The 17,947-nt window shown below is 42.8% G+C and overlaps 1 protein-coding gene across 1 annotated transcript in view; it reads right to left on the reverse strand.

Moving 5' to 3' along the window:
• Positions 1–17,947, reverse strand: part of RANGAP1 (Ran GTPase activating protein 1) — a 22,437-nt gene that overhangs the window by 4,315 nt on the left and 175 nt on the right. The window contains exons 2-15 of the mRNA XM_005421867.3: positions 16,006–16,144; positions 14,663–14,790; positions 13,681–13,740; positions 12,842–13,021; positions 11,869–12,003; positions 10,513–10,671; positions 10,226–10,339; positions 8,637–8,736; positions 7,839–7,923; positions 7,302–7,446; positions 6,718–6,831; positions 6,294–6,396; positions 4,602–4,690; positions 2,658–2,779 (exon numbers count right to left, since the gene is read on the reverse strand). Coding sequence (XP_005421924.1) covers positions 2,658–2,779; positions 4,602–4,690; positions 6,294–6,396; positions 6,718–6,831; positions 7,302–7,446; positions 7,839–7,923; positions 8,637–8,736; positions 10,226–10,339; positions 10,513–10,671; positions 11,869–12,003; positions 12,842–13,021; positions 13,681–13,740; positions 14,663–14,790; positions 16,006–16,117 — 1,646 coding nt within the window. The 5' untranslated portion in view covers positions 16,118–16,144. The remainder of the gene's footprint in view (positions 1–2,657; positions 2,780–4,601; positions 4,691–6,293; positions 6,397–6,717; positions 6,832–7,301; positions 7,447–7,838; positions 7,924–8,636; positions 8,737–10,225; positions 10,340–10,512; positions 10,672–11,868; positions 12,004–12,841; positions 13,022–13,680; positions 13,741–14,662; positions 14,791–16,005; positions 16,145–17,947) is intronic.

Here is a 17,947-nt window from a genome sequence, read left to right on the forward strand (position 1 = left end):
TTGCTTGTATCTAGTATAGACTTCATTATGCAGCACAGGACAAAATCACAGCTTGCAACAAGTTTGTAAAGCAGAAGACTTCAGCTCCGAGCATTTCATAGCATCAGGGCCAGTGGAGGCTTAGATTGGCACTGGCCCATACCATAGGAATGCAGGAAGATCTGCCTTCCACTAAGGGAGGCTCTCAGCTCTCACTCAGCTTCTACAGAGCCTATGAACAGTCCCATACTTCCAACAAGACTCTCCCCCTCTTATTCTTGTAGTGAAATGCTGGCTCTGGCTTCAATAGGGTTGTTGTTGATGAATTCATGAAGACCAAAATTTTACTATTTATTTTATCAGCTACAGCTTAAAAACATTTTTTGAGAAAAGCCTACATGCACATGTACAGGAAGAGGGGAGACAAGTGTCTTTTCTGAACAAAATGTGCTAGGACACTTAGAATTAAGAGGCTACTCTGGGCATTGCTACTTGACATAAACAATTAGGACAGTCAAATGCCCTGAACTAAAGTCTTTCTCCTGTACTCTCAGCTTCCAGCAATTAAATTCCATTTTGAGGGCTGGGACTTGACCAATAAGAGCAAGGCAGCAGTGTAGGAAACAGCAGAAATTCAGTGATATGGCAAGTCCTGGTACTTCTTGCTTAAACCTATATTGATTGAGTTGGAGGAATATTTGTTCAGTTGGTAAAGCACATGGTCACTGGCCTTAACCTGATCAACACAAAGAGAAAAGGCAGCAGGCAAAGTGATCCACAAGAAGGGCCTCCAGTTAGCACATGTGTAAACAAGATGCTTTATTTTCCAAAACTGACATTAGTATGGTTTGTGTCCATATCAGTTTTGACAGCTTCAGCCACACCAATGCTTGGAAAAATTCCTTCCCCCCATCACAGCTGGCCAGCTTCCAAGCCCAGCAGGACCAAGACAGACTAGCAGTATCTGACTGCATTCCTACTGTCCATGTTTGTTGAAGATTGCAATGCAAGATGTTTTCCATTACCATCTGTATGGCAGATTACCTTGTCAAGTGGGCAGTTTGCCTTATCTCTCTCTTTGAGTGACCACATTCACACCTCCCTGGGAGGGGACCTCTGCTGATAACAGACTATTGAATATCAGTGCATGACTGATAAGAACTATAACATCCCATTGTGAGATGCTCCACCCAGAGGGAGGAGCCAAGCACTGCTACCCCGATATAGTCTGAGATTCTAAAACTCCAGCGGGTTTTCTCCACAAGATTCCCCAGAGGAACAGCAGCTGCCTCTTCCTCCACTGGATCTTCAGAGGAAAGAATACATCCTTCTCTGCAGATCCTCCTTGCTCCAACAGAACCACACCTGATACTTCAGAGGGCTGCAGCCACATTTTCAATCGGACTACCACCCACACCCTGACCAACAGGGTGTCAGGTTGGGTTCTGACTCTGTCAGTGTTGTTTTAGTGTACTGCATTGTTTATTTTATTCTTTTTATTTCTTCCCTATTAAAGAACTGTTATTTCCTGCTCCCATATTTTTGCCTGAGAGACCCTTAACTTAAAATTATAGCAATTCGGAGGGGTGGGGAGGGTTTACATTCTCCATTTCAGGGGAGGCTCCTGCCTTCCTTAGCAGACTCCTGTCTTTCCAAACCAAGACAATGTTTCATACTGACCACAACTATCTAATGCCTCCACCTTTCACCAGCAAGGGATCCTAAGCAGCTGCTGCCAACCCTTATACCATGAAATTCAGGAAGGCTTAAACCTCATTCTGGAGCCTGCTAAAAAGCTGCTCTCACCCTACACAGCACATGGTCCATGCTGAGCCAGCCACCAAGCTCCAAACAGATTTCAGGCCTCTGCTGTTTTGCCTGGAGTGACATTTTTGGACTGCTTCTCCTCTGACTGTTGAACAGTAGTATGCAATCCTATTGTAAATCTATTTGGTGGGGTTTTCCCCCCTAAATCTCATCAATGCTGAAGTTGACACTGATTTAATTCAGTAGAGATATGGTTTCCATAGCCATTTAAGACATTAAAAAAGCTAAAGCTGGTGGGGGCAGGGGTTGGTTCTATACCTATTGTGGAAGTAACAACATTCAGTACAGGCAGTCAGTAAAAGCAGCTTCTTCAGTACTTATGCTCCCCATTCAGTTCTCAGAAAAATCACTAACTTTGTTGCTGTCACAGTTGGAAGTTTAATTTAAAAGTAAATTCAGTCTTTGTGTTTTGCAGTTTTCATCTGCTGGTGTTCAGTGTCACACAGCATGACACCTCTGGCAGAGCTCTGCTGACCCACTGAACTCTGAAGGAAGACTTGGAGGGCATAGTTAGATCCAGTGTATGCACAGTTCACTCATGCAGTGGCCAGAAACCCAGCAGGTTTCCTTAAGCTCAAAACAGCTCTTCTGTGAGAGGCATTAGCAGTCTCTCCTTCAGAGCCACTTCCTTGCAAAGCCAACTTTCCACTTTTCCCTCTTTAGGACTTTTTTAACTCTGAACCTCACATAGTGCAGTAAACAAGATAAAATAGAGGCCTATTAAGCTGTTAATTCTCACTTTCAGAACAGACATTCAGTGGGCTTTCACAACAGCTTACATGTAGCTATTAACCCTCAAACAGTTGCACAAGCTCCCACAGAGAAGACTGCATGGCAAATACAATACTCACTTTGTAACAAAAGCTGAGAGAACTGGGGCCAGGGATTTAGGGAAATAATCCTGCTGGACCATATGGTTCAAGGTCATAAGAATTCCATAGAGGCTTGGTACAGTTTTGATCTTCTCTTCACTCTGAGAAATGGACAAGAAATCAGACATCAGACAACTGGGATTTGATTTAACCCACTGCAATTCACAGACAAGGAATTCTCTGCTGAATGAGGTGCTCCCACACAACGAAGGAGAGAAGGTCACTAGATTAAGTACAAGACAAAGGTAGCCAATTCCATAGTCTCCCAGCACCTGAAATAATGCATCAAGAACATTCTAGTACTTATCAACATCAACTGACAGTAGTACTAACAGGGAAAGGGAAGTAGTGAACCTGCAAGTGAAACAGCCAAATCTTCTCAGAGGCTCTGTGTCTAAGTGTTCTCCTGAGGAATTTCACCAGCCTTCAGTCCATAACGAATTCAGTTGCCTTAACAATTTTTATTGTATTATTCTGTAGCTCATTTTTATACCACCTCCAGCTCTTTGACAGGCTCCCTCCAGAACCTGATGCAGTGTTCCCAGAACTGGTCTCACAGTTACGTGCAAGGTAAGGCCAACAGTCACTTCCTTACTTACATGATGCGTAAGTTATTCTTACTCCTAATGTGATGCTACCCTGCATATCCCAACTCTTACATTGTTTTCATTTATTTCTCTACTGGCATTTCAACAAAACTCTTCACTCTGCAGACAGGGCCCAGACCTGTGTTCCTGCTGTATGACCTAGGAGTTCACAGTATTAAGCGTATCTGTTGCTCACATGCTTCCTACTACACAGGACTGAAAATGGAGTATGCCCCTTCTCCACAGGCAGGGGACTGGGGATGAACTGGGCACATCACAGATGTGAATCAGCAAGCTGATCCTCCTGGGCTTTATCATCAGCGCCACTTCCTGGCCTGAAAGAATTCTTCAGGAGCACAGCTTTGTGCTTTGTGCCTCATGCATATTGCTATTTTCCATATGGGCAAGAGGTAGATGGCAGTCCCCAAAACCGACATTCTGCAGAACTGAATACCACCTTGGGTTCCACTGACCTTTCTGCGAAGTGGGAAGCTCAGTGCTGGTCCAGTATACAATGAATGCAGGGAGAGGCAAAACTGATTTTTAGGAAATGAAGTCATATCCACACATGCCAATGACGGTCTGAATGCCAAGGTGGATACTACCAGAAGGACATTCATAAACCTGCAGGCTGCTATAACAGATTATGGCTTTTCTGTAGGTTAGAATAGTCTTAGTCCAAGTTTACATTCTCAGCTTCCAGGTCTTGAGGCAGTGAGAAACACTAACCCTTGCAGTACAAGCAGGCAAAGGCATTTAAGGCTTTGCAGACAGAAGCCCTCCACAGTCACCTCACTGAAAATAAAGCCACTAATTCTATGAAAATCACAGGCTTCCTACTGACCCTCCATCTTCTCACAGTAAGTTTATTCCTTGCAACTAATTACTTAACACTAGCATTTGACAAAGAGTCCCCAAAGCATGGAAGTTGAATGCCATTGATCTGGCATAAGCAGATGATACACATTTTTGGGAACACGCTCTCAAGAAATGCCCTAAAGGACCCCAATAACTACTAACATTGGCACAGCTTTTGTAGACACCACAGCCCAGCAGCAGCATTACTGCCCTACCTGAGCCTGCCTACCTTCAGGGAATGACTGAGAATGCAGAGCACATTAAGCAGGACATGTACAAAAAGGAGACACATCTTTCATCCTAATGCAACCTTGCAGGTCCAGCAGAAACTGCAAATTGCAGACTTCCATTGTCCCTGGACATCAGGCATGCAGAGGCACCCAGCTGCTTCCATGGCAACATAATGACCCAAAATCCTGCCAGTCTGGCCTTCAACAGCCTAAACAGACCATGACTTAACTCTTTCCTGCTTCCTCACCTTCAGTAGTCCCATGTGGACCAAGAGGTTTGAGATGAATGCATCTGAATTAAATGTGGCAGAACTGAAGGCTTTTTTCATCAAGGCATCTAAAAAGAGATAAGCACATTAGTTTAATCAACACAGAAAAAGGACATTTATGGATTTTAAGATTAAAATGGATCATACAGAAACTCAGCTGTTAAATGGGTTTTGTGACACGGTATCTGTTAAGATTTCATTTGTCTCTGTAGCTATAAGCTCTGAAACATTAAGACAGGTAAAACCCCTTAAGTATAAAGGAGGAAAAACATTTTAAAACATCCAGCAAAACCACAAAGGCCACATGAGAATTCCCACACTGCCAAGTTTCATATGCAATACCCCCAGTCCTATGCACCACCAGCTGCCCTGCTCAGTGCATTTGAGCATGCATGCTGTGTATACATGCATACAAACATAAGCAGATGAGCTAGAGCTCATCAAGAGGCAGAGCCTTGACTTCTTTAAGGCCAGCAACAATTCACCTTTCATTTGAAACCACAAACAATGAGAGAACACAATGAGAGTTTGTTCAGCTGTTTTCTGGGCTCCCTCAGGACCAATACTATGCCACAAACAATGGGCCAACCAGTGCTTTAATCTCTCATGTGTACAAGGTGGCAACCCATTTCTGACCTCTGACAATTGTTTTCTTAGAATGGGCAGAATTCACTAGAGTGGCTGTAGAACAGCACCAGACATTAACCAGGGCCCTCACTGTCAGCTGATGGCTGCTTTTATGGAAGGGAAGTAATTGCCAGGTTCTACCTTTCCTGAAGAAGCAGGAATAAATAGGTAAACAAACACTTGAGATGATGGTAATAGCCTTTGTTCCACTTTTTACTGGAGACAACTCATAACAGGTATGAGCCAAGGTATTTTTCACTGATTCAACCCTTAACCAACTGCAGAGAGCTGTTGTGTTACTGTTTGTAAAACAGTTTCACCATGTCTGTGAATTCCAAACTAGGGAAATGCACAGTACACCACTTTAAGTGGTCTTCAAAATAATTGATCCAATTCCTTTGCACAATATGGTGTAGGAGAATTGAACTGCTAGGGAATTGGAAAAAGATGAAAGGCAATGGCCAGATGCCCAGGACTGTTTGGAAATTCCTATTTCCAAACAAAACCATGAAGGGATACAGTAGTAGTCCACAGACTAATCAGACCTAACCCAAACTACTACTCCAATATAGTGTGAGAAATGGTCCCTTTGAAGGTTGGTTTCTGTGTCTTGCCCTGTGCTGGAAATCTCTGCTTCCTGAAGAAATTAAAGAAAAGAGACATCAACTAGGAGTTCTCTCTTCACAATCTTGTAACACTACACTAGGGAGGCACTTCCTGCAAAACACTTTTTAAACAAACAGCCTTGTAAAGGTAACTGGCCTTAAAACACAGAACTACTGGCTATGGACAGCCCAGCATCAAGAAGATGCAGTAAGGGCAGCATTGGGCCACTACAACAGAGACAGGCTTTGGCACCACAAAATATGCCAGGTTCAGAATGAATCTTCCACTCTACACAACAGGAGGGCACAGCTTGGCACTTTGTTATCTGCCAGGGACAAAAAGGCCCAATGGCCAGCTCACAGGGGCCTTGTCCACCTTGAAGGGGTGTCTGTGGCACTGAACCAGCTCACACAACAAAGTGAAGAAAGGCCCAATCACCTGTTGTTTCATGCACCGCTGTTTTCACTGGGGCCTCATCTTTGAAGACGGAGGATATCCTTAGGAGGGTTGTAACTACTTTCTCTACATCAGATGTATCTGTCTGAAAGAGGAGAAAAATAGAGATCAGTTAACTGCTAGACAGCTACACAACATGGGTGTCTGCTAGGGCTGTGGAAAGAATTACTCTTCAGCTGACTGACATCAGCTTTGCCTTGGCCATATCACAAGGCACAGCAACACAAACACAATTATTTTATGTAGAAGCTCTGATGCCAGTTTAAGCATTAGCTGCATCATCTGCTTCCATAAGGTTCTTTGGGATCACTGGAGAAAAGATGCAAATCTAGGTCAAGTTATCACCTCTGGCAATTAAACAAGTTTGAGAAAAAAATCAAGCCCAGACAAACACCAGCTCACCCACCTGCTGAGCTATGAGCACAGAGCACTTTGGTCCTAGTCGCAGCAGCTTCTCTGGTGATGGGAAAGCAAGGAACGTGGCAACATCCACAGGAGGAGATGGCACTGGAGTTGAAGCCTGAAACAGGTGGAATCCATCTCAAGTTTATTCTTGGAAGTAAATAAATTGGTTCAGCAAGAGCAGATGGGACAGCTCAGGGCACAGCTATACCAGGCCAGAACCTGTTCTGTTTGAAAACAGCCTGAGGCTGACCTAAGCCCAGAGCTGCAGTGGCCAGGATGTGCTAGCACGAGGGCATGGCACTGCATGTACAAGGTCCCCACCACCTCCTGAACATGGAAGACTTTTACTACAACCACTACTCAGCCTTTCCCTCCACGCATACGTACAACATGCCCACCTTAACAAAACACATTTTTCAACTAATCCATTTTATTTCCTGAATGTTATCTCCCTGGTACAACAGTGCCAGCCCATGCAGGAATGTGATTGCCTGTCAGCACTTCAAGTTCAGACTCCACAATCTCATTTCCTTCTTTACTCTTCTCCAGCTGATGAAACCAAAATCCATCTGGCAGTAAGCTTACCTGTGAATCAATTATCTTCTTAGGAGTCAGTGACTCCTGCTCTTCTGCTCCTCTCTCCTTCAGCTGTTGCTGTTCCTCCTCCTCTTCCTCCTCCTCATCTTCATCTTCCTCCTCCTCATCATCATCCTCCTCCCCTTCATCATCACTAAGGTTAGAATGTTACACATTCCATTAATTACACACCTGGAATTCCTGTACACTGGAACTCAAAACTTTTCCAGAACAAAAGAGCCTCTCCTCAAAGTCCTACTGCAAGAGGCACATCTCACCTACAACACACCAAGAGGACACTCAGCCATCAGTCACCCAGCTGAGAACAGCAAGAAAAGATCAACAAACACCATCAGTTACTTATGTTGAGGTAAGTCCATCAATGAAAACAAGACAAGTTTAAGACACATCCTTGGCTGTGCTCCACACTCAGATCAACATCCACCAGCAATGAGAGAGTTCTTATTTTAAAATGAGATAGGTCAATGAAAGAGTTGATGAAAATAGTCAGAAAACTTCTGATTTCAACTCTGGTACCATGCCTACCTCAAAGATCCCAGTACTGACGCCATATTGAAGCCTTCAAGGATCTCATGGAGCTGCTCACACACCTCTTCTCCCAGACAGTTACCTAGGTTGACAGAGGAAAGGGAGTGGACTTGACAGATGCACACAAGTTTGTTCTTGAGGACTTAGCTGTATATTCTTGTCTATCTCTTGTTTCTGAAATCAAACAGTTACATGCCATTTCTGCACAACACCTTAGAGGCAGCAACATAAACTGCACTTCTCAGACAGAATCAAACAGTTAAACAAATTTCAGCAGCATTACACAATGGCTGGAGATGAAAATCCCCTAATACTTCAGAGTTTGAGAAGTTTGTTATTTCTCTAAACAGGTCTTGTTCTTAGTGATTCTAAAACAAGGACACACAGCACCAGTGAAATGCAGTGACCCAAGGTATGAACAGCAAAAGCCAACAAAGTCAAAGTTCTCACATCTTCTGCAGAGCTGCACACAAAGGTTTTTGTTTACAGGTATGACATATCTGAGCTAGAACTGAATAATTAAGCTTTACTGAAAACAGGTATAGGTACCAGCCTAATCTCTCCACCTTATCAGGTGTACCAAAAGTGCTTACCAATTAACTGAGTTCATGGTTTAAGAAAATTTTCAAGATCTAACCATTTCCTGTCCCAAGGTCATGCAAGTTCAGCTACTGAGTATTGGTTTTTATATGCTGACGATTCCAAGAATAGAATATATGGTTCTGTCAACATTCTTCCTAGTGGCTTCTGATCAGAATCAAACTATACATACTTTGATCCAGCAAACCTACATACCATTGAGATCCAACTTCTCCAACTCTGTCTTATCTTCAATAGCTTCAGCAACAGTCAGAGCAGCATCTCGCTTGATCTCACAGAAAGACAAATTCAGTTCCTAAAAATGCAAAAGAACATTTTGTCTGCAGAATTCCTATGAAGATTTATCGTATCCATAAATTTCATGTCCTCACAAGTGTCCTATAAAGACTCAACTGAAAAGGCTCCCAGAAAAAAAAAAGTGTTATTAATTGAAAATAAAGCCTGACATATTCCTACCTCATATACTTGAAAGGGGAATTTTGAAACATACTGGTGGCTAAGAGCAGCACTATTAAAGGTGGCAATTTTAAAATACCTACAAATCACTGCTCACCTAAAAGGTAGCAGACATTTCAGTCCTTAGCAGTCAGCTGAATGGAGATCTTCACTTATCAAGGGTCTCAAGAGCACTCCAAAACTCCCACTCTGGTAAGCCTAACAGAAGAAGGGCAGCTACTGTACTAAACAGATTGCACATTTCCTTTGACACCTCAGTTGCAAGTTAAGGCCTTCAAAAAAAAAGCCATGAGTGGTACTACTTCTGACAGAGCCAGCCAGCAGAGAAACCATGTGGACTAGTAAGAGTAAAGGAATTCAACAGCCAGACACCATCCCCCACCATTCCACACTGTGCTCAATCAATCCCTTCCTGAGAAGGGATTGAATATTAACAGGAGAAGGGAAGCAGTCCTTGAACAGAATGAATCAGCTGCAATTGCTTCATGCTACCTTCCCTTAACCATTTCTGCTCTGGGAAAAATGACTTAACTTCTGTCTGTTCATTTCAATACCCCATTATTTAAGTTTGCTTGAGAGATTCAGACAAGTTCCAATAGAACCAGCAGAAGCCCAAGCAAGGGATCACATACCACAAAGAACCTACTTCTTTCTATACCAGGTTCATACACACAAGTAGGTATTAGGTTAATTTTTGTCTTTGACTGCAAGATTAGGAAATCACATGTTCAACACCTGTCTCAGGGTAGTTATGACTCATGGCAGGTGTTTCTAAAGATCCTACTTTGCTTATGTTATCAAATTTGACTTCAGTCTATCCAGAATGTTGTCAGATTCAAGTCCTGTGCAAATACTGATGTAGGAGGCTGTGGCATCACCAAAAAACTAAAAATACTCGGACCCTTGATTGATGCTCTAACAAAGAAAAAGCATTAACTGCATGAGCTATGAAATCCTGAAAAGACAAGCTGCTCATGAAGTCCCCTTCATGTCAGTCCCCACTCTTGAAGCTCTGGGAAGTTCTAATAGCAGGTACTTCTATGATCAGATTTCTTGAGTAGCACTCGCTGAGTTGAGCCAACAGCAGCAAAAAGATCAAGCAAAGCCTGAAGAGCTCACTTGTACACCTCCACATAGCACGGCCCTCACTGGATGGTGGGATGCCACTGACCCATAGCACAGCCTGTTGGTTTCAGCTGTGAGCACACAGCCTGAATGGGACTGAATCCTATCTTAAAGTAATCAGTAGCAGTAGGAGAATGAACAGAGAAACATGAAATGGAAAACTTGGCACTTTTGCAAAGAGCAGAAGAGCAAGCAGATAATACCTTTAATTTATGCAGCCCTTCTTTAACAGCATCAGCAATAGCAACAGCGCCCTTGGAACGCACCAGGCAGTCCCCAAAGTTGATCACCTCAATCTGACGGAGTGCCTTCAGAGTCTGCAGAGCAAAACAGCACAGATGTGAAAGTGGACATGCGAGTAAGTGAACATCCTATTCCTTCTGAAATGTCATCTTTCCTACTGCAACATGACATGGTTCCACCAACCCAAAGGTGCTCATGCCAACCAGACTCGAGACAAAACCCGAAACAACTGCTTCAAACAACTCACGTCTGCCATGGCCACCGCTCCTTTCTCTGTGAAGGTGTTGTCATTCAAGTTTATAACCTTAAGCAGTGGGTTGATAGCAAAGGCCTGTGCCAGTGCCGTTATGCCAGGATGGTTGATTCCATTCTGTGGCATATGAACCTCTTCTAGAGTCCCAATGATCTGGGAAAGGATGCAGACAAAAAAAAAAAAAGCTTTTAGAAAGCATTCAGCTTCAATTCAACTTCAGCTCAAGAGTATGCTGCTCCACTCTTAGATTTACTTAAAATTGTTTTGAGTTTCAAAACTCCATTGGTTCTTCTACAGTGAATTATTTACCAGCAATTCTGTCACAAATCTAAGTGAAATCACAGACACATGGCAAGTGTCAGATAAATAAAAAGCCCTGATTCAAAGAGACACAAGTATCATTGTCCTATATGCCTACTCTAAATAACTTAAAGAGATCTTCACCTGTGGTTCAAGAACACTGAAATAGACCACACACCACTTTAATTTTCTAATTACAATCTACATTTTGCCCCGACGACAGAAGCAAACATGTAAGAAACCTAGTACAAATATTGTTTATGGACTAAACAGCATGTCACATAACACAGTAATTAACCCCATTTTGGTAGTGCCATTCAATCTTGAATCTCACAAATCACATTGTTATACAACTCTAGTATTCAAAAAGTCTTATTTTTGCCATGACTACTGATTAATCAAAATCACATCTAGGCAGTTCTTTATGAAAAAAGTCAACCTTTAACCTGCAATATCATTGTTAGTATACCTGACAATATGCATTGTAATTCAGAATCACTTCTAGCAACAACTGAGGTATGAAGAGGGAATTAGGTAGCCTCAATCACAGTGAATTGTCTTCCTCCCACAAAAGTGCAAGTGGACCAGTGACAGCTGGAGAAATCCAGACAACACTTCAAGCTCTGACCAGATGATCTTAGCAAAAACACCAGGCTGCTTTTGCCAGAGGACTGAGCAAAGCAGCACTCATGAGAACATGCTGGGATACCCACCCCAGTGCCAGTCAACAACCATTAGCACAGAGAGAGGAAAAGGAACAGGACTATTAAATTACCCAGGAGATGACTATTTCTCCCTCAGGTAACTACTTTACACAGCAACTAGCTATGTGTTTGGAAATTCAGGTCACAAAAACACTCAGTCAGCAACTCTAATTCCACTTGTTGAAGACTCCAGTTTCAGCAGCAAGAAACGTGGTGACTTTAGTGAACAGACCAGCAGCTCCTGCTTCCTAGCTGAGGCAAACTCTCTGTGCATCATCTTTAACACCAGCACTGAATCATACCTTGCTCCAATTTGCTGTCAAAGCAGCTCTGGTTGGATACTCACCCCGAAGGCTTCAGCCAGGGCAGTGGCACCATCATTCTCCAGACGATTTCTGCCAGCCACAAATATTTTTAAAGCAAGAGGCTTGCCCTGGGCACTTGTTTTCCTGTGACCCTCTTTCAGAGCAGCTGCCAATATCTAAAGATAAAACAAGCAGCTTACACTCCCCCAGCATATCACTCTACAGGAATCCTACTGTGTTTCATAGACCCACCTCTTGAGACGTACTCTGGACATCACTGACAGGTACCTGTTTCTACAACAGGTATACAATAAAACTCTCTGCCTGCAACACTTCCACCCTGGTCTCAGGCAAGAAATGATAATTTTGCAATACAAACACAGTGAGCCATCAAGAACATTTTGCTTCTAATCAGGCAAGTGTATATGGGTAGGAAGTTGACCATGAGCTACCAATACACACTTGAAGCAAAGGAATTCTACTGGATTGCCCTGGGAAAAAGCACTCTCAGAGAGTAGTAGAGATCCTTCTCTACTTAGCCCTGTGAAATGCATCCAAGCACAGTGTCCAGGCTCCTACATTGATTTACTGGGGCAAGTCCAGCAAAGGGTGCCAAGGACAATTGAAGAACTGGAGAATTTTACTCACTAGGATAATACTGACCCCTGAGATTAATGCTGAAGAAGAAAAGGCTGTGGGGGACATATTAACCATGTGTAAAAATAGCCAGAACAACAAGATAAGGAGAGAAGGTGGTATAAAGAAGGCAGAATCAGATAACTGCACACAAAGTGCAGGGAAAACACCATTTTAACATAAACTCCCCTTTTTTACTGTGAGGGTTGTTCAATAACTGGGCTAGGTTATTCACAGAGCTTGTGAAGTCTCCATATTCAAAACCTGACTAGACCAAGCTTGAAGAACCTGGTGTACTTGTAGGTGCCTTAAGCAGGGGAGTTGGCCATCACCAAAGATTGCTTCCAACTTCATTCCCAAAGAGGAGATAACCCTTACCTTGCCACCACCAATGCCCATGCCACAGTTATTGAGCTTGAGTTCCTGCAGGGTGTAGCAGGCAGGGCTCTTCAGCAGAGCCTCAAAGCCCCGCACACCGTCGGGCCCAAAGGCATTGTCACTCAGGTCCAGCTCCACCAGCTGGGCTCCAGCAGCAATGAGTGCATCCCCCAGAGAGATCTGTAAGGAAACAGATGGCAGTGGGAGGCAGGGAATGGATTAACAGTGACAGCATCACTGCAGTGGCTAGGTATGACAGTGATGCTGCAAAAAAAAATTCCCCTTTGAAGACATTCTGCAAAGCTGCATGGGGAAATAAAAGTTTACTGCTAAATCCAGACAGGAAGGTGCACAAATTAAGCTAAAGATAACCATTAAGCAGTTACCAAGACACTATCCCATCCCTTTAGGTCAAATACTTTTCAAAGTGAATTTCCTGCTCTACACTGCTGAAAGAAATACTGTTTTCATCCATGTTGAGCTATGTTCTGGTTTCACAGGACTCAAGGAGACAAGAAGCTCTGTAATAGTCTTAGAAGACACAGCCATATGATTTACTTAGAAAGCTTAGCTCTCACTTTATCTGTTGGGTCACGAAGATGGTTTTTCCCAGTGAAAAGCTCCTTCACCAGAATGGACTCACATTTAACCTTTAATTGACTCCTCTCTATCTCATACAGAAAGAGCAGAAGAGAACCACTCACCTATTCTGAGACATTTAGCACTACCAGCACAGAGAAGGATCAGCTCTGTACCAAAACATGGACTCCCACAAAAAGCATGACAGGTGAGAAAAGAGGTTATATTAGTTAGAAGTCTCAGATCTAGTTTTTACTTACCAAAGCAGGAGGGATCTCAGACCTTAGCCTGCCTGTGAACATGTCACTCCAATGACACCTCTAAAATAAGAAGCATACAGATAAAACCCACTAAAATATTTAGGTCAACTCAGCTGTAATAAACATTTACACATACAAGATGCTTTACATTACTGGAGACAGCTTAATGCTGTTTCTCTTCCCTTGGGTTGTCATTTGATTGTACTAAAGAGCTGCAAGAATCACTGTTACAATCACTTCACTTGCAAGGACAAAGTAACTGAAATTCACACTACAAACATCATACAAGAATTCTTGTTTGTGTTCAAGCTTCAATTATTTTCTGCTGAGAAAATTTGCCACTGAAAAAACCAACAGGAAACAGAAGAATACATTAGCAATGCAGATTTTACTAAGGTATGAAGCACAACAATCTGAACTTACTTGAAAAACCACATTTGGGTGATTAATGCCTATCAATGTCTCATACCACTCTCCTTCAGGGGATAGTGCAGTGCCTCTAGTAGCACAGCATCTCCTTAACATTAGGCTAGAGCAACAGTAGGAAAACATAGCTTGAGCAAAGATGACCCTCCTGTTGCATTTCCTCCATTATTTCCCCCCTACTCAGACATTCTCTGAAGACTCACTCTCCAGAAGATTCTACTCAGTTTTTCAGAGAACTTCATTTGAACTGATAATTTTGTTGCCATGGCTTTGTTTACAGATGCTGCCTTCATAGAGACCCTTTCTCACACAGCTTCCCAGATTTAAGATTGGAAGCCTTCTCCACAGGAGGTTAGGGATGCCAAAGGTATTCCCATTATCCCAAAGTCTCCAAGTTAGGCTGTATTTTCCTAAGATTGCTTTTCTTCCTGGAAGAGCCACCAAGCAAGCTTCAGAGGTAACTCAAGGCAGGTTTCTGCAAGAAGAGCCTAGACAGGCCTTCCGTATTTCCACATTATTTCTTCCCCTTGACTACCCCCCGACTTAAGAATCTCACCTTGAGCTCACTTTTCTTCTCCAAGGCCTTGGCAATAACTTTTGCTGCCTCCACTCCCACTGTGTTGCCTTCCAGGCGCAAGGCTTCCAGGCCATCAAATTCCTCAATTTGCTTGATCACTTCTTCAGCTGCAAGAAGCAGATAATCTAGTTGGTCTTTTAACCATTGTCTTGGTTACCACAGTAACCCTCTGAAATCCAGTAAAACTTGCTCAACCTCTAGCAAAAACAGCTAAAACAACACCTGAAACAGCAATGGGAATAGAGCTGAAGTGTCAGCTCACCAGAAAGGACACTCTCCACTCCCTACCCTGCCTTTTCATAATTCTACTGTTCTATTACATTCTATGTTCTATCCTGATAGCCATCCTCCAATTTGCAAAAGTCAGTTTCTTTACTTCCCAAATAAAATTCTTCTGCCATTCAGCACATGCTTTAAAAGCTAGAGTGAATGTCCCTGTAGAAGTGCAGAGACTAAGTTAAAAGCTGATGAGCATTGGTGTCACATCAACAGGATAAAGCTTCCACTGACTGGTAGAAGTAATGTCTGTTTAGCAAACATGTCAGAGTGGAACAATTTAGCTCTGCAGTAATCCTATGCAAGGCAAAGGAGCAAGCTGCAGTCTCTCCTGCCAATGGGCATTTGCTATTGTTCCCAAGCTCCAAGGCCTTTCCCCATAGCTCAGTGCCTTTGAACTACTAAACCAATCTACAAAAAAGCTCCACCTTTGGCATTAGCAAAAAAACCCAAAAAACTAAAAACTATATAGTATATATGCTATATACATTATTTGCTATATACTATAGCAAATAACCTCTGAAAAACATGCTGTTTTTCTTGGTGTGACAAATGTTGATCTAATACATACATTTTCTCCAGATATTTACATTAGCAGCCACTGTAAGACTTACTGTGAAACACACATACAGCAACAGGACAGAGAGAAGGTGAACTACTGCAGCAGGCTAACACATCAGCCCATTGCTCTGTGCACCTCTCGTTCCAAGAGCTGTGATACACTCATTTACTGTTCTTAAAAGGAGCACTGACTTCTAACGCCCAGTAATTGTCAAAAGCACTTAGAGAGAGCACCAAGAAAACAACACCTGCAAACCAGGCACCCCAACCCCAGTTACAACAGCTGCAGCACTGCCAGGGCACTAGGTGGAAGCAGGGTACCAGAAGGGCAGGAAACATCCCTAGCAGGAGCAGCTGTAGCTGACAGACCCCTCCACCACAGATATGTTATGACAACCAGTCCCTGCAGGATTAGCAGAAAGTTTAGCACAAGATTTGACAACTTCAGGGAGATGCTTTCAAAGCACAGGGGTATTTTCTCTTACCATCTTCAGCTGTGTTGAGTTTAAGGCTCTGGCCTTTGAAGCTCAACTGTCCACCACCCACTTTGGTTTTGGCAAGTGACTCTGCAAGCTTAGTGATGTCTTCTGATGCCATTTTCCCGCTTTTCCCAAAAGTTAAGAACTGTCAATTAAAAGAAACGGTCATCATAAAAACTCTCTAACTACAATACATAATCTATACAAACAACCATATTTATTTGAACACTCACGTGTTTTTTGTTACTCAGATATCTAATTGAGTTTTCAATGTCATTACTACTTTTTCCCAGAGCTCAATTAAGACAGCTAAGCTAGATTAATATTCCAAAGCCAGCGAGTCAGATGGTGCTGACTATTCCAACACTGACAATATACTTCATAAATAAACAGTAGGCAAAACTATGGATTAAGGCCACATTAAGACATTACTCTTTGTGCAATATTAACAATTACAGTGCAATATTCTTCTCATTTCAACTTCCATCCTTTAATTATATGTGCTGCATGCCTCCCCTGCTCTCTCATTCTAGCAAGCTGGAATGAACACAGTTGCTTTTCCTTTTCAGTGATATTCCCAGAAGTGCCCTTGTCAGCACAGTTCCAGAACCACCGAGTTGCTGAAAACACTGTGTGTGCTGCATACAAAACTCTCTCAGCTTCCTGGGTGCTCTTTCCTTTCAGAAGTCCCACACAAATTCATCACACTTTAAACAGGATGATCTTACACTTACAATAAATTAGTGAACATCTAGCCTTGAGACAAGTTTGAAGCTAGCCATGCCTGGTAGCATCTGCATAGCATTATTTAATGAATATTAATTACTGTCTGAAGGAACTAGCCTCTATCCATTGAGCAGAATAAACAGAGTGTATTTCTTATGCCACTGCCTCTGCTGGGATAAAAGGCTACACACAGCTAATGCTTAGAAACCACATACTTAGACTGTAGACATCAGAAGGGATGGAGTTCCATTCCTACAACTCAAAACTGGTTCCCTTCCATTCCTGTCTGATTAGAAGTGACCCCACACTCTTGGAGCTGTTTGAGGCCAACAGTGCTGGTTTTAAAATATCCCCTATACAAAAGCTCTATCTTTTCCCCCCACATACTTTCCTCCTGATACCCATCTGTAAAGCCCCCCGCTTCCCCAGAGCATGACTTCTCTTCAGGAGTCTTTAATTTTAATATCCCTTTTGGAAACAAGGGGTGAAAATCTCCAAGGCTGAAGAACATAACTTTTCTAGGATGACTATCCTCTCAAGTAGGTGCTGCCACTAGAAAGAAACCTGATGCCTAGTGAGGCTACCTGGAGCACAGCCTGGACAGAGTTAAAGGAATAAAGTAGGTATTTATTGGGCAATAAAAGAGCCATGGCTCCACTCAAGATGGACTCCTGGTCATGACTTTTCCCACTTATACTGTAAGTTTTGGCTCATTTACATATTGGGGTTAATTGTCCAATTTCAGCTTCAGCTTAGGAAGTCCCCTCCTCCCAGATTGCTCTCCTCAATTTGCTGTTTACACTTTTTGGGCCTGAAGCTGCAATGGTGTCCTTGGTTCTCAGGCTGGAAAAGGATTGCTTTGCCTAGCTGCCCTGTGAAGAGAACTTGCTAACACGTTCTATGAAGTTCAGAGTTACACACTAAGGCAGTACAGAACCCAGAAAATACGAAAGCTAAAACTTCAGGCATCAAACCCACATAACTGACTCCATTCCTACCAGACCATCCAGACACCAAACTCATGGACATTCCCAGCCTCTGCCAACAAAACACTGAGAAGAAAGAAAAAGAGGACATCCTCCAAACCATGAAGGCTTTACCAGACAGGAACAGAAGTTAATATCTGCAGAAGTTGGTCTGTCCACTTAGTTCAATTAACAACTTCACTCTTAGAAATCAGTTCCAGTCCACTATGATCATCTTCCTTACAGATGTTTACATC

The sequence above is a fragment of the Geospiza fortis genome, unplaced genomic scaffold, assembly GCF_000277835.1.
Source record: "Geospiza fortis unplaced genomic scaffold, GeoFor_1.0 scaffold173, whole genome shotgun sequence".
Taxonomy (NCBI): Eukaryota; Metazoa; Chordata; class Aves; order Passeriformes; family Thraupidae; genus Geospiza; species Geospiza fortis.